This window comes from Sander lucioperca, chromosome 18 (assembly GCF_008315115.2).
Source record: "Sander lucioperca isolate FBNREF2018 chromosome 18, SLUC_FBN_1.2, whole genome shotgun sequence".
Classification (NCBI taxonomy): domain Eukaryota; kingdom Metazoa; phylum Chordata; class Actinopteri; order Perciformes; family Percidae; genus Sander; species Sander lucioperca.
Genome location: NC_050190.1, coordinates 15,251,053 through 15,273,152, shown reverse-complemented (window position 1 = coordinate 15,273,152; position 22,100 = coordinate 15,251,053). Strand labels below are relative to the sequence as shown.

At 41.4% G+C, this 22,100-nt stretch overlaps 2 protein-coding genes across 5 annotated transcripts; one reads left to right on the top strand and one right to left on the bottom strand.

The window, feature by feature from the left end:
* Positions 1-169: 169 nt before the first annotated feature.
* ccdc28b (coiled-coil domain containing 28B) lies at positions 170-6,933 on the top strand. 2 transcript variants are annotated; one of them, XM_031279182.2, is made up of 6 exons: positions 170-427; positions 1,624-2,048; positions 3,226-3,395; positions 3,640-3,794; positions 5,036-5,058; positions 5,188-6,933. In XM_031279182.2, exons 2-6 carry the CDS (start codon positions 1,813-1,815, stop codon positions 5,240-5,242), a joined length of 639 nt encoding a protein of 212 aa, XP_031135042.1. In that variant the 5' UTR covers positions 170-427; positions 1,624-1,812; the 3' UTR covers positions 5,243-6,933. The 2 variants fall into 2 exon arrangements, with proteins under 2 accessions (XP_031135042.1, XP_031135044.1); XM_031279184.2 differs by having other exon boundaries at positions 186-427; positions 1,668-2,048.
* Positions 6,905-21,812, bottom strand: LOC116035837 (TOG array regulator of axonemal microtubules protein 1). 3 transcript variants are annotated; one of them, XM_031279176.2, is made up of 23 exons: positions 21,493-21,812; positions 19,712-20,888; positions 17,880-17,934; positions 16,905-17,033; positions 16,422-16,685; positions 16,023-16,318; positions 15,691-15,908; positions 14,602-14,702; positions 14,344-14,508; positions 14,158-14,223; positions 13,652-13,815; positions 13,381-13,552; positions 12,789-13,022; positions 12,248-12,371; positions 11,817-11,922; positions 11,345-11,580; positions 10,352-10,510; positions 9,406-9,532; positions 9,192-9,307; positions 8,862-9,048; positions 8,473-8,692; positions 8,255-8,341; positions 6,905-8,162 (listed from the first exon to the last, which is right to left on the bottom strand). In XM_031279176.2, the coding sequence occupies exons 2-23, from the start codon at positions 20,741-20,743 to the stop codon at positions 7,909-7,911; spliced, it is 4,512 nt and encodes a 1,503-aa protein (XP_031135036.1). In that variant the 5' UTR covers positions 20,744-20,888; positions 21,493-21,812; the 3' UTR covers positions 6,905-7,908. The 3 variants fall into 3 exon arrangements, with proteins under 3 accessions (XP_031135036.1, XP_031135037.1, XP_031135038.1); XM_031279177.2 differs by having other exon boundaries at positions 13,381-13,549; XM_031279178.2 differs by having other exon boundaries at positions 16,035-16,318; positions 21,493-21,811.
* Positions 21,813-22,100: the final 288 nt, after the last annotated feature.

The window sequence follows — 22,100 nt, the reverse complement described above, 5'->3', positions numbered from 1 at the left end:
GATGGAGAACGTTGGCGTCACCATGTGGCCTGTTTCTTGTAGTATCATATTATTGTATTGTAGTATCAAACCCTCCAGGCTGTAATAGAAGAAGGATATTTGCACCATCAGCTGATCAGTGTTCAGCAGTACCCAGCATGCTGTGTGCACCTGTGACAAAGTAACCTGTAGGGGCCAATATCTGGCACACACAGCGGGGCGGACTGGCCCTTTAAGACGGATAAAGACAACAGCCCCGCACAAGCCGAGCGCATCGATTGCTGCCGCGCTTTACATCAGTGTTCACACCAGTGCTGCAGGAAGAATTCACCACCGTTGCGCTATTTAAAGGTTAATTTATATAAAGTGTACGTAAACGTTTTTAAATGGCGGGAGAAGAAATGTGACACTGCTCAGCCGGTTTGGTCTCTGGTGCGTAATTGATTCGGTAAGTCGTAACGTTTTTGTCTTTCGTTCGTAGACGGTCTGTTTACACGCCTTCTCTCACACTGAATTGAACAAATATGGTGTAAAAAAAAACAAACAGTTGGCTCCATATTGTTCTTAAAGCAGATTTTCTACAGGATTGATATAATCCAAATAAAGAAGGATTTCGGCGTATAAAGTTGCCATTGTGTATTACTGTAGTGGCCATCTTTGGATTCTACTTTAAACGGAGGCTGACGCAGTGTCAAGGAGATAACAGCTACAGTGATTTCATCCCATTGTAATGGGATAAAGTGTTATTTAGTCTCAGTGCCGAGACCACAATGACGTTAATGTACTTACTTGGTGTTTGGATATAACAACGCAACCACTCTACTGCAATAGTTTAAAGGTACTAATATCACTGAGCCTAATATAAAATACATGTGAACAACAAACGAGAGGCAAATGCAATCCAATACATATCTTGTAATTCTACCTTTTTAATTTATAGTAAAATATTTTTGATTTATTGCAGGCCATTGTATTTAATAAGATCACACTGTAAAGTGTTTTTCTGGTCACTCAACTGTGTAAAGAGATATGGGTATAAGACCTTTAAACTCCACCATCCTACCAGTCTCAATAATAATGCAGTAGGCTATATTGATTTTCTCCTTCAGCAATGTGTCTGAAAGCTGTGTACATTAGGTCCATTTGTATAATGTATAGCCTACAGTATGCTCCTAAGGACTCATGCTACCTGTCTTTGCATTTTAATTGTTCATGTAGTATAGATAAAAACAAAGCCTACTGCAGTGCAGCTTGTTTGGATTGCTTGATCATTTGTCTAGCATATAATTGGTTTGGTTGGTTGGTTGGTTGGAAAGTGTTTTCAAAACCGTAATAGAGGGTGTCCTTCAGTTCACACATAATCTCTAAGGTCTTCACTCACTGAAGCTGCTCTAAAAATATCTTTCTATGTTACTGTTTCACTCCCTCTTTTTACCCCAGGGAAGCATCATGAATAAAAGCAAGGACATTGCTTTAATTTAAGACTTTAATCTAAATGCAACCCCATTTAGGCAGGTAGATTAGTGGTATACTGACTGACTGATTTGTCTGTGACAGATATATTGTTGCGATAACCTGTGTGAATGCTGTTTAACTAATGAAAGCATCACAAAATGCTTCTTCTTCTTTTTTTTTTTTTTGCAGAGGGGGAGAATCTGGATCTGCAGCACTCATTTTGGCACAGTCAGAATCCTCCAGAGAGTCCTCAGGGAGGGGAAGGCTGCTGCTTTTGAACTTCCTACCTTTGTTGCTTCAGGAAGTCCTGTGCACCAGCCAAGCAGTGCCCCCCGCCTCCATCTTACCCCAGAGAGGTTCACTTAAAAAAAAAAAATAATGGAAGACAAACGCAAGAAGCGGAGCCCAAAGGTGTCTCTTCCCCAGCCACCTCCTCCCCCAATCAACCCCCGCAAACTCACCGTCCTGCCTGCCAGCAAAAGTGCCACCTTCTCTCTCGGCCTGCCACAGCCCCCCTCCCCCAAGAACAGAGGCAAGTACAAGAGATCTATAGGAGCGCCAGGACAGCCCAAAGAGGTGTTTACAGTTGTCGTACCTCCACCAAAGACCACCAGGTTTGTGTCTTACGTATCAGGAAAATCCTCCAGAAAACACCAACTACCGCAAATGTTACTTGCATTGTTTTGTCCTATCATCTCATTTATTTTCAAATAACATAACTGGCTTTATTAGATGATGTCAGATCACATACAGTGTGCAGTATCTCCACCACAACTACACCTGAGTATAGTAGAAAGTGCCTCAGAATTAGACACACCAGACTCACCACTTTGCACTGAAAATTTAAAATTTAAAAATATAGGGAAAAGTCAACTTTGATAATATATATATGGGATATTAAATCAGAGTTGTTCTTTAAACTGTGACTGTGTAACATTAGCTGAACAACTGACATGTATTGGATAATAGTGAATGCAAAACTACTGTTTAGCATTTAGCTAAAATGCTAAGTCATTAAGAGTCAGAAAATCAGCAAACTGCCTCAGTAATGTCTGTTATTCAGTCACATTAAAATGTTCTAACATTAGCCTTCATAAGCTACTAGTCATACCAGATCAAGTAAGGCTGTAGCAGCTAAGTGTTTTGAATTAATTTTCATTTGAAGTGTAAGAAAGCTAGTCTCACATTGTCTAAAGCCATTCTGGAAATAGAAGAAATAGACGAGTCTGGTCGAATGTCACCTTAAAATGAACAAAAGTAAATAAATACTTATAAAAGATACTTTGTATGTTACGACCCTATAAACCAGAGAGTAGCCATTGATGTAACAGTGACTGAAGGAAGGATGGGAGGTGCTTGTAACAAAATTATCAGAACAATTTATTAACAAAACAAACAGAAATGTGCAACGCTGCTCCACAGCAGCTGAGGACAACAACAAACAACAAAGGTAAGCTTGCCACGGTCAGGCAGAGGCCAATACATGCTCAGGACAGCACTGTCTGCTGCCAGCTAGCACAACAAAGAAATTGAAAGTAGTGAAGGGGGCCAAGTGGCGGGGTCTCCTCTCTCCTTTATCCAGGGAGCTGAACACAGGTGTGCTCACTCAGCAATCACCAACCTGGAAAGGAGAGGGAGGAGGCGCACACACACACACACAGCAACAATACAAATCCCTACGTAACAGTACTGCGTGCGTGTGATGAGGCGATTCAAGTTTGGTCTTTTTTTTAAAATGTCAACGAGTGCACCAACAGATTGCGTATGATCGTGATGTTTGTTTTTCCTCAGGCCCCACAAGGAGAAGCCCAGGGCCCCCCAGCCTGCAGGGCCCAGTAAAGTAGTCCAGTCTTCCCCCCTGCAGCACTCCTTTCTCACAGATGTCTCAGACGTGAGAGAGATGGAGGGAGGCCTCCTCAATCTTCTCAACGACTTCCACTCAGGCAAACTACAGGCTTTTGGTGAGATAACCTCGATTTAGAGAGGCCTCCAAGGGAATATTCTGTTACGTGCTGAAAATAAAGCCAGCTGAAAAGTGGCTTTGTTACACAAAGAAGACTGAAATCAAATAGCTGTCGTGCTATTTTTACACATCTGGTGCCACTGAAATATTTATGACTTTACTGTAATCGTCCTGCAACCAAATGACATGTTTTGCCCTTTAGAAAAGTTACACCTGTCTGGTTCAACTCATCTGTTTGCTAGGTAAGGTGTGCTCCTTTGAGCAACTGGAGCATGTGCGTGAGATGCAGGAGAAGTTGGCACGACTGCACTTTAGCCTCGACAGCCACGTGGAGGAACTTTCAGAGGACCAGAGGAAGTGTGCCTCCGACCACAACCTGGAGCACCTGCTCTGTAACGTAAGCACCAACCACAGCAGCAAAAGGTCACGCCCATCTGTGTTGTTTCTCCTGTAAAAAAAGAGATGCATGATCTGTTTTCACCAGTTCATGAACCTTGATAAATATTTTTTTTAAATTCAATGTCTTTACATTTCACCTTTTGCTTGCTCTCTAAATTACAAGAAATCGTGTGTTTCATTATTGTCACCCAACATTAGGTTGATTCTAATTTTTGTTGATTAATATACATCAGCAAACCTCTGTTATGTTAAACTATAGGTCCAATTTTGTAATGCACTTGATGGATTGCAAGCCATCAAAGAACATCAGGGAATTTTACAGCTGATACTTTACAGCAGTGTAACATATATTATCCAGCTCGTTACACACATTGATGGCACGAAGTCTTCTGTTTTCATCCTCAACTCTGGCCGAAGCCAAACTATTTATTTACCCTTTAAAGTGATAACAATATAAACCCAGGAGATAATCAAATGATTAGGTCATGGGAGCACTCCAGTTTAGTTATTAACTGCCCACAAAGTGTCTATTTCTATTTCAGGAATATTTCATCAGGGGAATAGTGAAACACTGCAATGGGCTTTCATGTTTGTTCTTTTTAAGTGCCTCAAGGATCAAGACAGTAAGACATTTATCACATGTATGCAGTGTTAATGAGTCAAGCTCGAGACACAGTATATTGTATACAAACATTTATTTATTTTTAGCTGTGAGCCTTCCAATAAAGCAGATATGCCTGTCTAAGATGAGATTAGTCATATAGCAGTATTTAAATGTTAAATATTATCCAGCACAAACAGTGACGTGCAGTCCAAGAATGCCTTGAAAGAGTTTCTATTGTTGGCATGTTGTGTGGCTCCTAGTTACCCACGCCTGTGGCTGGTATGCTCGCTCAGGGGAAGTTGCAGTGCTATGTGTGAGTGAGGTGAGGGAAAAAAAAGCCTTCAGCTCATGTTACAGATACTGCTGCCAGGAATACTTGCCAGCTGTAGCAGTGGTGGATAATTGTGTCTCAGAGCAGAGCAGAGCAGGGCTGTGAAGTGACTTACTTTTATGTGGATAAGAAGGGAAGTTTGCTTTTTGTAAATAAGGTAGTCAAATGATTGGAGTTTAATTCAAATACTGACCTGACTTACAGCGGCTGTTACGTAATACCATCAGTTATTAGTCCCCTGTACTACAACATCATGTTCTATTTTCGATACACCTCTCACCCATTTGTTTATTTGTTCCTGCAGCTGGAGGAGCTCAGCACCTCAATGTATCCTTTTCATAACTGAATGACTGTTTATTTATGCGAATCACCCAGCACTCCAGGCGCAGACACTGGATTTAAATAGTTTTCAGATCAAACTCCGTCTGTGTGAATTCTTAATGTGTCCGTGTTCAGACAAAAGCTCCACTTGGCTGAGAACCAGGACCTGCCCAAGACATCTGGTCCCTGACAAAGCGAGGTGCGGAGGATGGCGACCAAACACTCATCTTCTCCCAACATCTAACCAGTCCAAGTTGCCATGGCATTGATCCCGCTGCCTTAGTAACAGAATGGAAAGATCTAGAGGAGGAGGAGCTATTTTTCCATTTGGTCGTAGTAGCAGAGGGAACATAGTGACTCAAAGCAGCAGAGCGTTAAATGAACACTCAACCAAAACCATAAACCCCTCATTCATGGCACAAGAAATGATCAGATGGTTTACTGAACAGTTGTGTTAGATGAAATATGTTGTGTCTAGGTTATCAGCATGTTCTTGGCATCAACTAACTTGGCTCCAGTTACTAGTTACATCATTGGGAACAAATAATTAAATCCAGGTGTAATCTTTGGTTCTCTATTTGTGATCCCATTTTCATCGCAAAAAGCCAATTTCATGACAGTTTAAGAAGTTGTGCTGATTTCATAGTATGCCTTGTCTATTGCATCGTTTCAGAAGGCATGTGTCTCTGTTAGCAAATTTGAGTCATATTTAAGTAGCAAACATATTTGGCCCTTGTCGACAACACCACTGTGGTTAGCTGAAACTTTAAAAGGGAGTTTTCACTTTTGCTATTACTGTGAATAAGCATTTTTATAGCTTTGCTTTTAAAGTTTAATACTGGGAAATTGACTGGATTTAGTAAAAGTTGGGTGAATCTTTGATATAGCTGTGCATTTTAAAGGGACTATGTGAGAAGTTACAAAATGTATGTTTGATGAACTTACAAGTACAATGGTTTATGTTTTTGCCAATGTGTAGTCCAGCTACTGTATTTGTTGACACTGATGGGATAAATTGTGTCAGTGCTTTATCAGGGTTGCCTTTAGGCTTTGTTTTTGTGGATGATGGCTGGCCCAGTAGCAGCATCCCTCAAAGCACAAGCTAGTCAACCTAACTACTGAAATGCTGTAAAATCACCTACTGTAATACGGAGGTCACGGGGAGTCTGACACGACAAGACATTCACTTGTCTCTCATGATACTGGATACTGGATAGCACATTCACAGAGTAACGCAGCTGGCATAAATCTGTACAGTACAATTTAAAAGTGGCAGCTACTTTTATAGTTAAACGTTTAGGGGGTAAGATCATGATGCGCATTGTATTTAATTCTAAACTTGGCAGCGAATCCCAAGCCATAATATTTATCCCTGACAAGCAAGTTCAAGTGATAATGTTTTTCAATCTGAAACGTCAAAGCGTGTCAAATATTTGGTGCATTTGGTTATTAAAAATGTAATATGAGACTTTTTTTTTTTTTTTTATACTGCTTTCTAAGCCTACCTCTTTTCTAAAGGAATGGTCTAGATAGCCTCTACAGTCACATATTACATTTCTAATTCTGGTTCCACATCAGAGGTCAGCAATTTTCTGTTATTTTACACATTAAGAGGGATAATTCACCATTAGCTTTACATATAAAATGGGCGCAGTAAAAACAACATAAAACCTGTGAAGTGTTTATTCAGTACCTAGCCATTAATTAAAGTAAATTATGTAACTTAAAAGGCATAGAATGTGTGTTTCTTGGATAAAATGTAACGGTCAAGATTAGACCTTAACAAATGTGGTCAAAGCCCCTCAATATTCCTTTTCCAATCCCATTAATATTTGAATGAAGCACCTGGAAGTTGGTTTTACAGAAATAAAACTTTATTTATATATCAATCTGTCTTTGCTCTTGTTCACAAACAACTTCAATATAACTTAACAATAGATGCGTTAAAAGGCTACTTGAAGACTGGCACTATACTGAGACAGAATCAGATCTGGGCCTTTACGGTTTCTCAGGCAAAGGCTGGAGCGAAACTGAACTCCTTTTCCTTTCACGCTGTCCCCATCCAGAAGAATCGGTTCCAACCAAACCTTGATCTCGGCATCAGTGTACATATATATCTCCTTAACAAAAATATAAACAATTTTGATCCTGCCAGTAAATTTTGGTCATGCAAAAAAAAGACAGATGGTACCAACTTAGCACATCATTAACAGGACTTTCAAACCATTACACAATAGATAAATTATAAACTGTACCATTATACAGCAGACAATAACAGATTAAGCTAATACTGTGCAAATACACATTTGAGCTGTACAAAAGTATTTTGTACTATTATGGTTAATCTCAATTCACATTAGATCAACTATATAAGACGTCTTGAAAATATCACATCATATTTTGACGAAACAGCAAAAATATACACTTTTCAGGTCCCTGTCTTCTTCCCTGTCTTTTTTTGTGCATTTCAATCTTACATTCTGCAATAGTGTTTCTGATTTGTCTACAGTACATGTTTAGATTATGGAGAAAAAAAAAGCAATGACAACCATAGGATGGTAAAATGTAAAACTCATTAAGTCTATCATAATGAGCTACCTTTTCAAAGTGCAAAGAGAGCAGGTTGAGTATGTGTAAGACCTGATGTCGGTATGTTACAATTGTCCATGCTTCTGTACCAGAGGAAATCTCACTGAGATAAGATTAAGAGCTCCTACTTTTTAAAAGGACTTTCTCTTTATTGATATAAAAGTGCAGGCACTGTAAGAAATGTAGAACATCTCTGTCTTCAAGTAAGGTCAGTGTTAATGTTCTTCTCTTCCAACATTAGGTTGTGTTCTGATTCAGTTTTACCTTTTAGGATAAGGTCCTCAGGACCTCATTTAAACCTTTATAGACATTGGCAGACTGGGAGGCAGCACACTCAGTCAGATTGGGCCCCATCTGGACGTACAGGGCTTGGCACAGGTTGGCAGTAGCACCCCTCACGCTGCCGCCCCGGCCATGGATGGTACCACTGTGGGTAGAGGTGCCCAGGAGGTGCCAAAGCAAGGGAAGCACTTTCTGCTCCACCATCTGGGGCTTGCGAGGGTAGAGCTCTGTCACAAGATCTGGAAAAAAAAAAGTGAGAAAACGGTGGTCAGACTTGCGCACCAATCTGAGAGCCAAGCTGAAACGCTGGTCAGATTTACTACCAACGTACCTGCAACCTTTTCGATAAGATCCACCTTTGCTTTGCCGTTTAAAAACTGAGCTTTGGTGCAGAAAGGCTGAAGAAGAAGTATGTTATCTGTCATGGAAACAAAGAAAATCACAAAGTCAAATAAAGACAATTCTCCAGTTAGACCGAGCTGTATTTGACTGCTTCACTGACTCCAATTTAACCTCTACCAGAAATATTTGAATGCTCAAAATGAGTACCAAGATTTGAGACAAGTGCATTGATAGCTCCGATAGCAGCAGAGTAGATGGCGTTGTTCTTGGAGTTGAGGTGATTGTCCACGATTGCTGGGACTAGGAGATTGACTACTTGGGACAGGTTGTCCTTCAACAAGAGGATGATTTTCTGAAGAGACTCAAGAGCATACAGGTTGACCTTACTGTTGGACTCCTGCAGCCTGGCCTTGAAGGCATCAAACACCTGAAAGAAGGGAACCCAGAGGGCAAAGAACAAAATGTGAAAGAGAGACATTTTAGTGAGGTTTTATTGATGAAAACAGCATTAGATGATGGTTACTGTGAACCATGACAAAGCACGTGACAAACAAATATATTGATAGGATTTGGAAGGGAAAAAAACTAGTCCTAACCGGGAATATATTATTGATGACCATGTTGGGGTTGTGCTGGCAGTCAGCTTCTAGCTGGTCGATTCCCTTGATCCTCTCTCTGAAGTCCTTTGAACTCAGCAGGCCTGAGATCTGCGTGATGTATTCGGTCTTGTCTGCAATACTCTGTGTCTGAGATCTACAGCTGTGGCTATGGCTATTAGACTCCCTGTAGATGAGGCAAAATACATCAAAAGGTTTAAACCTGTGATTAAAGTATGAATAACATACTTTCTATATTCATTATACAGTTTGTGTTTAGCTACACCTCTGCTCAAAAGGCTCAATTTCATGTTTGATATTTACACCCACCTATTGGTTTGGTTGAGTGGCTCTCTGGTGAGAGATGAGGCCCGGACTGTACCACTGCCTGGGAGGGAGCGTCTACCCCTGGCTGACTGGGTGTCTTGGGACATCTCACCAAGAGCCTAAAAAAACCCAACAATCTCCAGGTAAGATGACGGTGTGACCTTTAGCAAAAGCAATATGAATAAATAAATAAACACAAACAGAAAAAAAAACGTACCTTTGTCTTGAGAATGATGACGGTTTCTCTGACAGTCGGCAGGTCTTTGGTGGGAATATATTTCTCCAGGATCTTGTCAAAGTCAGGGTGGGATGACAGGGACAGCAGCATTCGACGCCCAAAGTACCTGTGTGTTGAACCACTATGATAATGAGAACTCAGACACTAAGTGCAGATATTAACAGTCCCTGTCTTGTGTAAATTCTGGCTTCTCGGCAGTGATACCATCTTTGGCCTTGAAGGTGTCATGTTCATAAATTACTGTAAGCAGGAAAAGCTACTCTTGTTTTTCTTCAATGTTTTCAGATTTCTATCTTAGTGATAGTAAAGCATGCATCAACCAGAATGCAGGTGTATTTTATATGTTGAAATATTGGGTTGTATTAAACTGCATTATATAGAAAAATGTTTCCAATTTTCTTTCTATTCCTAATAACCTAAATGGGGCAACGAAATATTACATACATTCAATCCAATAGACAACTACAACAAGAGCAACAAAAACTGAACATTACAAGTTTGGATTGCATTTTTCTGGTCACAAAGTGGATTTTAATGGCATGCGCGAACCAGTGTCTGCTTATCTAATTTTCTTATATGGTTGACCGCCCCTTTCTAAAAAAACAGAACATGTTGAAAGCACACCAAATCTTGTGGAAGTTTTTATATTTTCTATGTTCCCAATATTAGTTGTGTTTTATTTGTTATTTAATGGCCTAGAATTCTCTCCAAACCATGATAAGGATTATCTGTGAATCAGCTGGTAGAACCATCCACTCTGTTTCTTTCCATTTTGTAAAACAGGAAATATGTATGAATCTCACAAAATGTGCACAAATGCAAAAGTTAAAACAAAAAATCTGGCCGTACAAACAGGAATGAGGCCCAATGGCTCCAACTTGTAAAAACTGAAAACGCATACAGCAACAAATGCAAAGTGGCATACCTGGGTTCCTGTGAGGAGTCTTGTGCGAGTTTGGTGACGGCAGGTAAGATTCTGTCTGTGAGATCTTTACCTCCAGACAGAAGACGGGCCGCACCAACCTTCTCGACCAGATTAGCCAGGTTCTGGGCGGTGCATTTTCTAACCACTGCGTTGAGGTGACTATCAGAAGAGGGGGAAACAATTCAGCAATCAAAGATTAAAATGATTTGGTGTTACAAATAGGGCAAAAGTACACACAAAATGTCAAAACTGTATATGTGGTGAAACAGCACCTTGCTGTATGTGTATGTAGAGATTAGAGATGCACCGATAGGAATTGGCCGGTTTTCAAGTGCTCGGCCATGACCGGCAGGTCAGTCTGACATATGCCGATTTCATGCCGGTCAACGCTACAACTAACTGACAACATAAGTTATACGAGTTACTGTTCTCAAGGACGCACGCACGGACGCGACAGCACAGTCTCTTTTTCCTTTCTCTCAACTTTTCCGCCGTGTGTCGTGCGTACCCGCTCGCGGTGTGAAGCGCGTGTCCGCGCTATTTTCGAACATGTGGGGAACCTCGTGAATTAACCTGCAACATGTCAGCTGTTTGGAAATTCTTCAGCGTGTGTGCAGAAGATAACAAGTTTGCAATATGCAACACCTGCAAGGAAAAAGTAGGGCGTGGAGGGACGACACCAAAAACCAAAATCACATTTTTTTAGTTGGATATTGGATGTGAAAAGAAGGAAATGGTTCTAACATTGCACTTTAGATGTGTGTGAATTTCTCACACCAGGAGTAATTTATATAGTTCTATTTTATAGTGATCCATTATCTGTTCAGAAAATGTTCTATTAAAGAAAAGATAGAAAATAAATATTTGTGTGTGCTGTAAAGTGGTTAGAAAAAATGAAATCGGTATCGGCTGGCCTAACTCAAAGAAAATCGGAAATCGGAATCGGCCTAGAAAGTTGTAATCGGTGCATCTCTAGTAGAGATACATACTGACCTGAGTCCCCCAGAGAGTAAAGCATTGATGCTACGAGTTGGTGTGCAGTGCTGGACCATGCAGCCCAGGGCTGCATCCACATCCTGCCTAATGAAGGCGTTACTCTCCGCGGCCTTCAGCAGTAAAGCTTTAACTGTCCCATCCAGCTCCTGGTCCATTGCCTTCTGCAGGTGGGTGTACAGGTCGCCCAGCGTACATACAGCAACCCTGGAGACACTTGACCGCAGGTTCTTTACCTGAATGAGTTGGACATTTTTAATACTGGGGAAACTGGGTCATTCGAGCATTCCTGGCAGTCAGTCAGTCAAGGCTGACAATATGTAAACTGCTAATTACTAAGACACTGAGAAATGATATGCAAAATCAGGTAGCAATATATATGAGGAGCAAATCAGTTCAAGTTCAGATGGAGTGAAGCAACAAAATGCAAAGGTAAAATGATGTGGGAGTGTTATACAACAAGTTATACTACCTCTTGAATGAGGGCCAGGCAGACATCATGAAGCCTGGCCTGGAGTGTGTCTGAGTGGTGGTGAGCAAGACTGCGCAGGATCGTCAGACCCTCGATCTTCTTCTCCCTGAAGTAAAAAAAGAACAAGAGTTCGTAGACATTTGTTGTAGATTATTTTGACAACATTTAAAGACACGGTTCAGTGGCTGCTTCTTTACAAAGGTATTTATTACAGTAATTGTAAAGCTAAGGTTTTTCTTTTGTTTGTAATTTAATATTTTTTCCATTCATGTAATTCTTAAGCTAATAAATACCAGTGAATGGATTTTTCATGCTATTCTATATTCTATAAATCTCTGGCCCCCGGGATTTGAGTTATCAGGATGATGGATCAGAACTAGTCTCCTCCGAAACAGTGCAGCTGAGATACTGTACATGCAAGTGTTTCTCACCAGTCTTCGGAGCTCAGCAGGTTAAAGCTCTGTGCCAGCGCCAGGTCAGGCTTGGAAAACTGAGACAGCTCCGGAGGCTCTGAGAGATTTTTCTTGTGACCGGTAGTACCAGGGGACAGCTCATCTAAATGGCCCGTCAGACAACACACAACACACAACACACACACACACACACCTCAATCAGTCTGAAAACAACCAGTGTGTGTGGGCGGCGGTGCATTAACAGTAGGTTGTCAAAACAAAGCATTGTGGCACATTACCCAAAGCAAACATCTTATTCACCCATGCTCTGATGGCTCTGACAGACTAATTAATGTTCCACCATTTTCTATAAACAAAGACCTTTGAAAGCACTGGTTCATATATTTATAATGTGTCGGAATACTGCTAAATTGTAAGCCAGTGTCAACTGAGAGATGATACATGGCAACATAATAAACATACACTGTGACATTTTTTGCTGGTTTAAAAAAAACAGATGATTGAGCTTGACATTTGGTGCAGCAGGTAGATGAAGTCGTAGGTTTTTAGATCCACTAACCTGAGCTGTGGGACAGCGATGGTCGGGTTCTGTTGAGGCTAGGGGCCCTCCTAACACGGGCAAGGTTTTTGGGGTTGGGGGGCACTGTGGGGGGGCTCGGCTGGTGGGGCGGAGTGAAGCACTTGATGGGGCTTTGGGGTCCTGGTGGGCTGACAGGACTGGTGGGGCTGATAGGGGACTCATCAGAGAGGTCTGCTCTGGTGGAAGTCAGTGTGCTGCCATTCAGATGCAGATCTACATGAGAAAAAAAAATGTCAAGTCTCTTGGTGCAAACATCAGGAGCTGCATATTTGGATGGTTTCATTTATTTAAAGAGCATGAGGATACAATAAAGTACATCATAGCAAGATCCAATACTGAAGTGCAATATAGCAACAACAAAAAAGTGATAATGAGTGAAACATGTATACCTTATTATGTGCTGTGGTATTTGCTTTTTTTTTTTTTTATAACTAATAGTTAAAATCAGAAAAAGTTGAACTAGCTAGAATTTAAACTCTGACTTAAACCCACATTATGAAGAAATATACATTTAATTAAAAAATAAAATAAATAAAACCAGTTGGTTAAGGTTTCCAAATCTTTCTCTTGCCTTGGATGATTAATACTCTGTTCTCCTCTGTGGGTGAGTCCGACAGCATCTGTCTGACTCTGTGGCGAATCTTATCTCGCGTGTGGTCCACTTGACTGAGCTGACCCTCTTGCTGATCCAGACACTGCAGCCGCATCTTATCCCGGCTAAACCTTGCATTCTTCACCCTTGGCTGCACATGCATTGGTAGAAAACACACCAGGTGGGACTTTGGTAAGTGGAAACTTTGTATGATGTACTATGATTCACCACAGGGCAAAGTGTGACTAACCTTAACCTCATCTGGATGTGGGCTGTCATCACTGTCTAGGGGACTGGCAGCATGGCTGTAGATGCCTGCTGAGGCATCAGTGGGGGGTTTGGCCACAGAATCACCCTGCTCAAGTGACGAGGCGACTCCTGGATGGCTGGAGGACACTGCAGTGCCAAACATGCCTAAGACAAAGCACGAGAGGGATGTTTGCAGATAATTTAAATAAATGATCAGACAGGTGGACATTAAACATCCTCAAATGCTAAAAGAATCAGTAATGAGATGTGTTTAAACTTAGAATTGTGACTGTGTTTGTATGTGGCAAGGGGATTATGGGGAAACTTTGCCCACTGAAAACTTTGGCTATGCTTCTACGTAACTCAGACAAGGCTTTAGGAAGCATGTCACTTGCCTTTCAATCTGTTGTAAAACAGCACTCAGCTAGAACATATTGGCAACACAACAGAATATTGGACAACTGAATGAAGAATTGTGGGTCCAAATCAAGATCTGCAAAGACTGACCTCTTCCAATGATTCCTTCAGCCATATCCGTGGCCGGTGAGTTCCTGCTGCTGTGGCTCTGAGATCCTAAGAATCAAAGGAGAGGAATACTGATTGATTGATTTAATTATTTAAGCCCAGAAATATATTATTGGCAGGTAAATCCAGGAAAAAGCTCTGTTCTGTTTGATATCACCGCTGACGGACCTTTGGCAGGCTTCAGAGCTCTGACTGATTCACGGAGGGCTGGTTTGACCAACGGAGGGGATGGTCCTGTTGTCTCTTCCTCAGTTTTGATTGTTCCATTGGAGTAAGTGACTCTCTGCCCAACAACACCCACCTCAGACGACAGTTCGTTTCTCTGAGACAATCCTTGGAAAAAAAAAAAACAGAAAACAGAGACGTAAATAAGATAAACTAAACAATAAAACAGATTGGGCAAAAATCACATTATCCCTTTTATACCTTGAAGGCTGCTGAAGTCCATGGACACAGAAGACCTCAGTTTTGCAGAAGGCACTCTTGCAATGCGAGGTTTCATCCCTGAAGAGGCAGAGTTTCCTGGGCTGTTGACAGATGTGACAAGTGAGAAATTAAGAAACACATTGTCAAACACCACCAGATGGGTACCAGATTATCACTGCTTTAACTTGTCAGCATGTCTGTGAAAACATTGACTCAATTAACTGACATATAATAACCTGACCTAAGTACCTGAGCTGACTAATGTCCCGGCTTACTGTAATCCTCATAAAATAATGCATTATTTGAAAACATGTTACAGTATCTTTATGCATGTGTTTACATAATTATAAATCCAACTTTTTTTGGTATTTATAATTTGTTTTTTTTAATAACTTTTTTCCTTAAAAAGGAGAATTCCGGGAGATTTCAACACATAGCTCTGTTGTTTGTAAATTTGGAGTGCTGTCAGTAGCGAGAAAAACGAAAACAATCGGTGTTACCTACACCGTGTTATCCTGCAGTAGATGTGAAAGAAATGCATAAAATTTGTGCTAATTCAGCTCGGTTTAGTTCCGGTGTTGAGACGGCAAGACGAGTGCTTCGGGACCGTCTACAAAGTACAACACCGAAAAGAGATACAAAAATATGTATTAATTTAATGATTACATAAGGTAGTGTCTCCAAACGTACCTCATTTATAACTTGTCTCCTGCTAGTTGTACTAAAGCACTTACTTTAAAAAAAATAAGCATATGCCTATTTTTGAAAATATTTTTTTATCTCTTTTTGGTGTTGTAGTTTGTACACGGTCCCCCAGCACTCCAAATTTACAAACGACAGAGCTATGGGTTGAAATCGATCGGAATTCTCCTTTAATATTGCTTATGAGTTTTTGCTAAAGATGCATCAAGAGCTAATCTGATCATCTAGTCTACAGGAGGAACCTATGGTGTACGCATAAAGCTTATATCACAATATCAAGTTATTGTATTTAAAGTATGATTCTACTCAAAGACAGACGACATGTACAATAGTGGAGGGACTTCTAAAGCAATAATTGCTAAATGAAGCAAAAAGCAGATCCTTTACCTGGTTTTGATGGCATTGAAGCTGGAGTTGGCGACTGAGCTCAGACTGGAAAGACCACTCTCACTGGCTGAGGTGGTAAGCATTGGAGAGGTGTGTGATGGTGAGTCCAAACCCAGGTCCAGCCTCACAGCTGAGTCAGGGCTGTCTGGATCTGAACTGTTTACTTTGGCCCTCTTCTTGGCAGCGCTGTTGCGCAATGAGCGCAGGGAGTTCAGCATCTGTGAACAGCACAGAAATTGGCACATATGAGCATGGAGAGAAATATTATTTACGGAGCCAAACTTTCACAGCCTGGACTAGCAGACTGTGTGTTTCTTTAAGTGTGCACTGAGTGTTTCGCTGACCTCCTGCATGTCCAGAGGATCATCCTCTTGAGGATCTTGCACCACATTGATGCTATCAGGGTCCAGATGAAGGTCCCTTTCCAACTGCTGATTCTGAGGGCTGCCTGAAGCATTGGACTTCTGGCCATTATGGGACTGGACCTGCTCTGCTGTTGGGACAACTGGCGAGATAGATAGGGTTGCCCTGGTGCTGCTCAGAGCCCGGCGGAATGACGAAGTGGAAGAAGAACTCACGAGGGAGGCGCGAAGAGGCCGGGGAGAGCATTTGCTCAAGAGATGGCCTCCTAAAAGAGGTAGAACAGGGAGGATAAAAACAGATGATTCAAAGAGGCTACAACATGTTTCTATTCAGCTGACAGCTCACATGTCGACTTTTTACTAAATTACCTTTTGCTGTGCCTGTTGTGTCTCTCCAGGGGCTGGTGTCTCGCTGATGAGGGGTGTTCTCTCTCTTGTTGGGCCATGTGTTGGACATAGAGAGAGAGGAGTCTGCATGACGGCGGGGCAGCGTTGGAGTAAGCATGCCTCCTGGGAGCGTAGCCAGCGGGTAGGAGGGCAGTAGGAAGGATCCGGACGTGGTGGGATTCGAGGGCAGGGAGAACGTGCGCTCAACACTGGGGTTCCTTGAAAGCATGCGTCCCTTGGGTGCCACTGTGAGACAGAGTATTCACATGTCAGGAACCATGAAATACTGAGCAGATAAAAAGTAACAAGATGGTAACAATATGCTTAATGACATGACAATTGTCTGTTTAAAGGACTCAAGTACTTGTTATCCTGATTTTTTTCTTGCCATCTGTATGTAAACACTTCCAAAAGGAAGCTTGTTTTTTTTAACAAGCAGATCATTTTGAGGTAATGACTTCTTACCAACATCTGGGTCAGAGAAGTTGGTGGTTTTAAAGATGTCTGGCTCCAAGTTCAGGCTTCCACTTCTTCTGAGGCGGGCAGGGGACTCCTTCCTTCTGGAGGATTGTGGCTTCTGAGGCTGTGCAGAACCTAGATGGAAGGTATATTTTGCTATTCACACTATAAAACTGACAGGGTTGCTGAGGTGAGAAACAAAATCCCACTTTGAAAACATAACATTTTGGCAAGAATAATTATGTAGGCAATAATGCCTTACCTCTCATAAAACTGACTGCGCAAAATCTGTCCAATCTCCATCACTGGGCTTCTTTTTACTGCTTTTGCCAAACTGCGGGGTAGTCAGCTGCTGGCAGGTCATTTTTAACTTGACAGCACTGACAAGCTGCTATAAACCTACGATCCCCTGCTACAGTTACAGCAGCAGTAACACGACCCATTTGCTAGGCTTGATTTTCTATTGCATTCGGCCAATTGCAAGAGCTTCTTGCCACAGATATAAACCCGGAGTATAAATTCCATGTAACAGGGCCTACTTTTTTATAACATGAGTGAGATTTAGGGGTAAATAATGCTCACATGAAACCGTTTACTGAATGTGCTACAGTGTATCTGTCCAAGTGAACTTCTTAAGGTAAAATTATTAGCGTTTGATGTCTATTTTATGTTAGGATTCCTTTTGTCCATGACATTCCAGCAGGCTACAGTTTAGAGAACTAAACAGATGGTGAATGTAATGGCCTCTTCTGGCATGGTGTGAGACTAGTATGACACTTCTCTGCCTTGCAACCGTGCTCATCTCAGGACTTTTGGTGACATGTGGCATGGTGACTCTCTGACTCAGCATGCTAATTCAAGTTAAAGCCGCTCTAAATTGAGCCCAGCTGAAGTTGACCATGACAACCAGTGGTCAGCTGTACTTTTCACCTCATATGGAATAAATATGAGGGCAATGTTGAGAGAAGTATTGGCACTTACTGAAACTGGGTATGTAGGTCTCTGGACTGAGCTTCCTGGACAGGGGAAGGACATCCTAGTAGGCAGAAAATTAGTTCCATTAACAGCAACAATAGAGGATGAAGTTCTAAGAACTAATGTAAATCAATCCTTAAATAAACAGGAGTCTAAGTGTAATTCCATCCACTGGCCTGAACAAAGGTGTGTTGCATATATTTTCCAGCTCAGACAAGAGACACTTGGGTGGCATTTGGGTGGATCTTCTGCACTGTAAACAGACTTTACTGAATATCACGCCTACTGTTCGCATGACACTTTAACTGCCTAACTGCAACTGTTAAATCGTAGTCTAAGATGAATAAATCACGTAGAGACAGAATTATGACAGATGTTTGCATTCAGTGCATGCATCTCAGCCTCTGAGAGAGAGTGTGGCTGAGGTTTAGTCCCACTGCCTACAATCTGATCAACACTCATTGCGGAACACTTGGTGTGATTGCAATCAACACCAGAGCAGTAAATAAGCCATGTTTTACAAGCATAACCCTGTGGTATTACCAATTATGTGTAACGCCCCCTTCACTAAGTGTGCTGTGCGGTAATAGAGTTGCTGGGAAACAGACACTGCTGTAAACAGAAGGTTTTTCAAATGGAGGCTCTAAGCTGGATAATAGTTTACAGAAAACAATAAGGTCAAATAATAGCTTATGAAACAAAGCCACTCATCTAAACTAATGGACATTATTGGAATAGAGCTGCATTATGTTTAACAAATCATTCCAGTTTGTTAGCTAATAAAATATGATTAGTATGTATTCCACATTACATACTTTAACCCAACAAAGTGGTAGGTTAACCTTGAATTGATTTTTATTCTCAAGACATTGGATGCTCATCTTTGCAGTGACAGTGTCACTGTGCAGGGAAATGAGTCACCTACTGTATTTCTTCCAGAAATAGTGTCTGTGATCCGGGTGTGCTCTGAGATTTTACCTATCTATTTCTCTTTGTTTATAATAAGAGCCATATAGTCAAGGATACAATTAAGCCTATTGTTACCCTGCCAAAAGACACAGATTAATTTCTAATAATGTAAAAAAAGAACCCCTCTTATCAAGCCTTATGAGCTGTCTAGACAATATGCAATTATATGCACAAGCAGAGGTTGATTGAGGAGGATACAGCAGAACTCTCTCTCTGCTGCACTCCATCCATACTGCATCATGAGAGATCGTCCTATATTTAGGTTTTTTCCCCCGCAAAGTCTCTCTGTGGAAAGTGCCACCTCTAAGATGTCTTTTTGGACTGCTGCCTTTGGGTGTGAATCAGCTTGTTCAAACAAGAAGTGTAACATTCTGAAAGCAAACAAACAACACCCCCGACTTTTGAAGATTAATTCTTACCAAGGTTTAGCTTTAGCATTCCTCTGTAAACTAAGCAAGACTGAAGGGAGGCAGAAAAAAAGCAAGCACACAAAAATAACCACTCCTTTCATGCTCTTTGCAATGATTGCACTTGCTGACTGATTGGGAGCAAATCAACATAACTGCCTCGTCACTGAGATGCTCTACTGATTAAGCCCCAATTGATTTGGATTTCAAAGAGTATTTTTAGAAGGAAAAAAAGGTGATCCCTGCTTGTTGAATCAATAGCTGCTACATTAATGTCAATCAATGGTAACTAAAAGGACACCGTTTCCATCTGTTCTCTGGGTAAATGAACCTACAATATACCAGAATATCCCTGAAAGCTGTCTTATTTTAACAGAGTTAGTAAAATCATATGTTAGATGGCTTAATTATCACAAGAGATAAGTGAGAATATTGCAAGTCAAAGGTGATGATGGACCCCACCTTTTCAGAGCACTTTCCATTCAGAGTACTGCACTGCTGGTCATTCTCAGTGGATGAGAAGCTCGACATCTCCCAGGGTAGTTTGTTCTTCCCTTTACCTGCGCTGACAATCCTCCTTTGAAGTGGAAGGTCATCAGTGAGGGAACCTAAGCTGCCATAGCCATGCAATTGGTCACAGTCTGGTTCACTTCTGTTGCTCCTGGCACTGCTTATGCGCCCACCATTCATCACCCAGTCCAGATCAGCTCCAGAACCATGCTGCAGGGAGCCCCGATGTCCTAGTTTCGGGACCACCAAGCCATACTCCACTATCCCCTCTGAGGAGAGTTTGGGAAGGACGTGCCTCGCTCGTCTCGCCTGCACAGCTGCCATAAGACCGTCTGCATCCTCATTGAGTTCAACCATGTCCACAGCTTTCATTAGAGGCTGCTTTTTCCCTGTGTCAAGGCAATAGTCAAAAACCGCAAACAGCTCAAGGGCGGCTTGGCGGACCTTCCTTTTGCTGTCTGCCAGATAGGGTGCAACCTCAAAACAAAGCTTAGGGATGTTGAAATCTTTTCTAGGATGAGTGAGCATAGCTGCCATAATGATGTTAAGGACATCTTCCCGAACCCTTGAATTCTTGTGTTTCAAGGTGCCAATGACAAGATCCAATACTTGCTGTGGTGCGACAGTTTTCATCAGCTGTCGAAACACATTCATGTATTCATTTCTGGTGACGGTGCGAGTATCCCCTAGGGCCTTCAAAGCCACTGAGACTATCTGTTTGAAATATCTGTCTACACCTGTATCTAGCTTCTGAATGAGTAAGTTTAAAACTTGCAAGGTGCAATACAACACTTTAAAATTACTGTCATCCAGAAGTTGAGGGAGAAAATGTATGAACTCCACAATACTGCCAGATGGGACTGATTTCATGTCCACTTCTGAGAGGATGTGTTTGAGCTCTTCCACCCCATTTGTGCGATTTTGGTAATTGGTCAGGTCCAGAAGTAGCTTGTGTAACTCCTGGGAGATCAATCCAGGTATCATTATTGATGGTCTTGTGGTTGTGGTCAAATTTGAGAATCCAAAGAAAAAAATACAATCCTGTGAGGACAATAATATTCCTCCTCCTTACTTCGTGCTTTCATCCTGAGTGGTTTGGTGATGGAAAACCACTCTCCTATTTGTCAAGCTGTGAATGCAAACATGAGAAAATTAACAGGGGTAGCCACTTACTGAATCAATTCCAATTGGCGATTGAGAGTGAAAAGGGGAGCAAAAGGTTTCGTTATAATGTATATAAACATGTTACACATAGCCACGTAACTGTACATATTTTAACTGAGGGAGTCTTATTGCTCCTCAACATTACGATCGATCTTCATGAACTACGTTAGATTGGAGCGAACTGACACAACCACTTGTGGCTGTCAAGCACGGTAACGTTAATTATCAGCAGAATGGTTGAGATGGGCTTTCCTGCTGTACGTTACATTATTCCCTGCTATTACAACATTAGTAAAAATGTGTGTTGATTGCAGCCGTAGCCAGTTAACGTTATACGATACTTAGTAATGCCTTCAATGGGTTTAACGTTACAAGAATCAATCCCTGACTACACCGTTACCGTTAAGCAGCCTAACGTTACATTAGTTAGCTAACGTTACATAGAACCATAGCTAACTGCAACATCACTCAAACGGTGCTAAGCTAACTTGCTACTCTGCTAAACTGTGTTAGTGGTTATTGCTGGCTGACTGGGCTAGCAAAGTTAGAAAAACAGCAAAAAAATAGACCTTGCATTCCTCCTGGTCCTCTTCCGTGACGCTCGATGAGACTATCTAATGTTACGTCGTCCAAATTTCCATGTCATGCTGCGGCAGCTACACTTCTCTAAATGCAGACGTTTTCCGTGGTTGTTCCAGTTGGTATGTTGAGTGTTGAATGTTTGAAAGCTACAGAGGTATTAGAGAGAAGCCCCCCCCCACACACACACACACACACACCGAGGCAGCAAAATGGCGAATACATCTCGCAAACTGAGCGCTTCCATGGTGACGCGAGTTCCAGGCTCCTCCAGGCAGGATCATCACCACAGAGCTGCAGCGTAGACTGTGATGAAAAGTCAGAGTCGAAAAATTAAGATATAGCAGGACTTAAACAACGTACATACATATCCTTCATATCTATTTGTGCACATGTCAATTTGTTTACTTATAGTTTTTAACCCTGCACAGTTATGTAGAAATATGACATAAATATCACTTAAAATGTAAATGTTTCTGTTTGTTTTGTTATTTGTGCTATTGGTATATTCATAAAGAAAAGTATATATTTTCTCACATATACTTATATATAGTATATTATATTAGCCACCCATATATCCACGGATTTATTATTATTA

Coding starts and splice junctions, on each gene's coding strand:
- ccdc28b (XM_031279182.2), top strand. CDS start 1,813: ATGGAAGACAAACGCAAGAAGCGGAGCCCAAAGGTGTCTCTTCCCCAG. Junction 2,049..3,225: donor CCTCCACCAAAGACCACCAG/GTTTGTGTCTTA, acceptor GTTTTTCCTCAG/GCCCCACAAGGAGAAGCCCA. Junction 3,795..5,035: donor TGGAGCACCTGCTCTGTAAC/GTAAGCACCAAC, acceptor TTGTTCCTGCAG/CTGGAGGAGCTCAGCACCTC.
- LOC116035837 (XM_031279176.2), bottom strand. CDS start 20,743: ATGATACCTGGATTGATCTCCCAGGAGTTACACAAGCTACTTCTGGAC. Junction 16,686..16,904: donor CTTCTCTGACCCAGATGTTG/GTAAGAAGTCAT, acceptor TCTGTCTCACAG/TGGCACCCAAGGGACGCATG. Junction 12,372..12,788: donor ATCGCTGTCCCACAGCTCAG/GTTAGTGGATCT, acceptor CGGGCCATTTAG/ATGAGCTGTCCCCTGGTACT.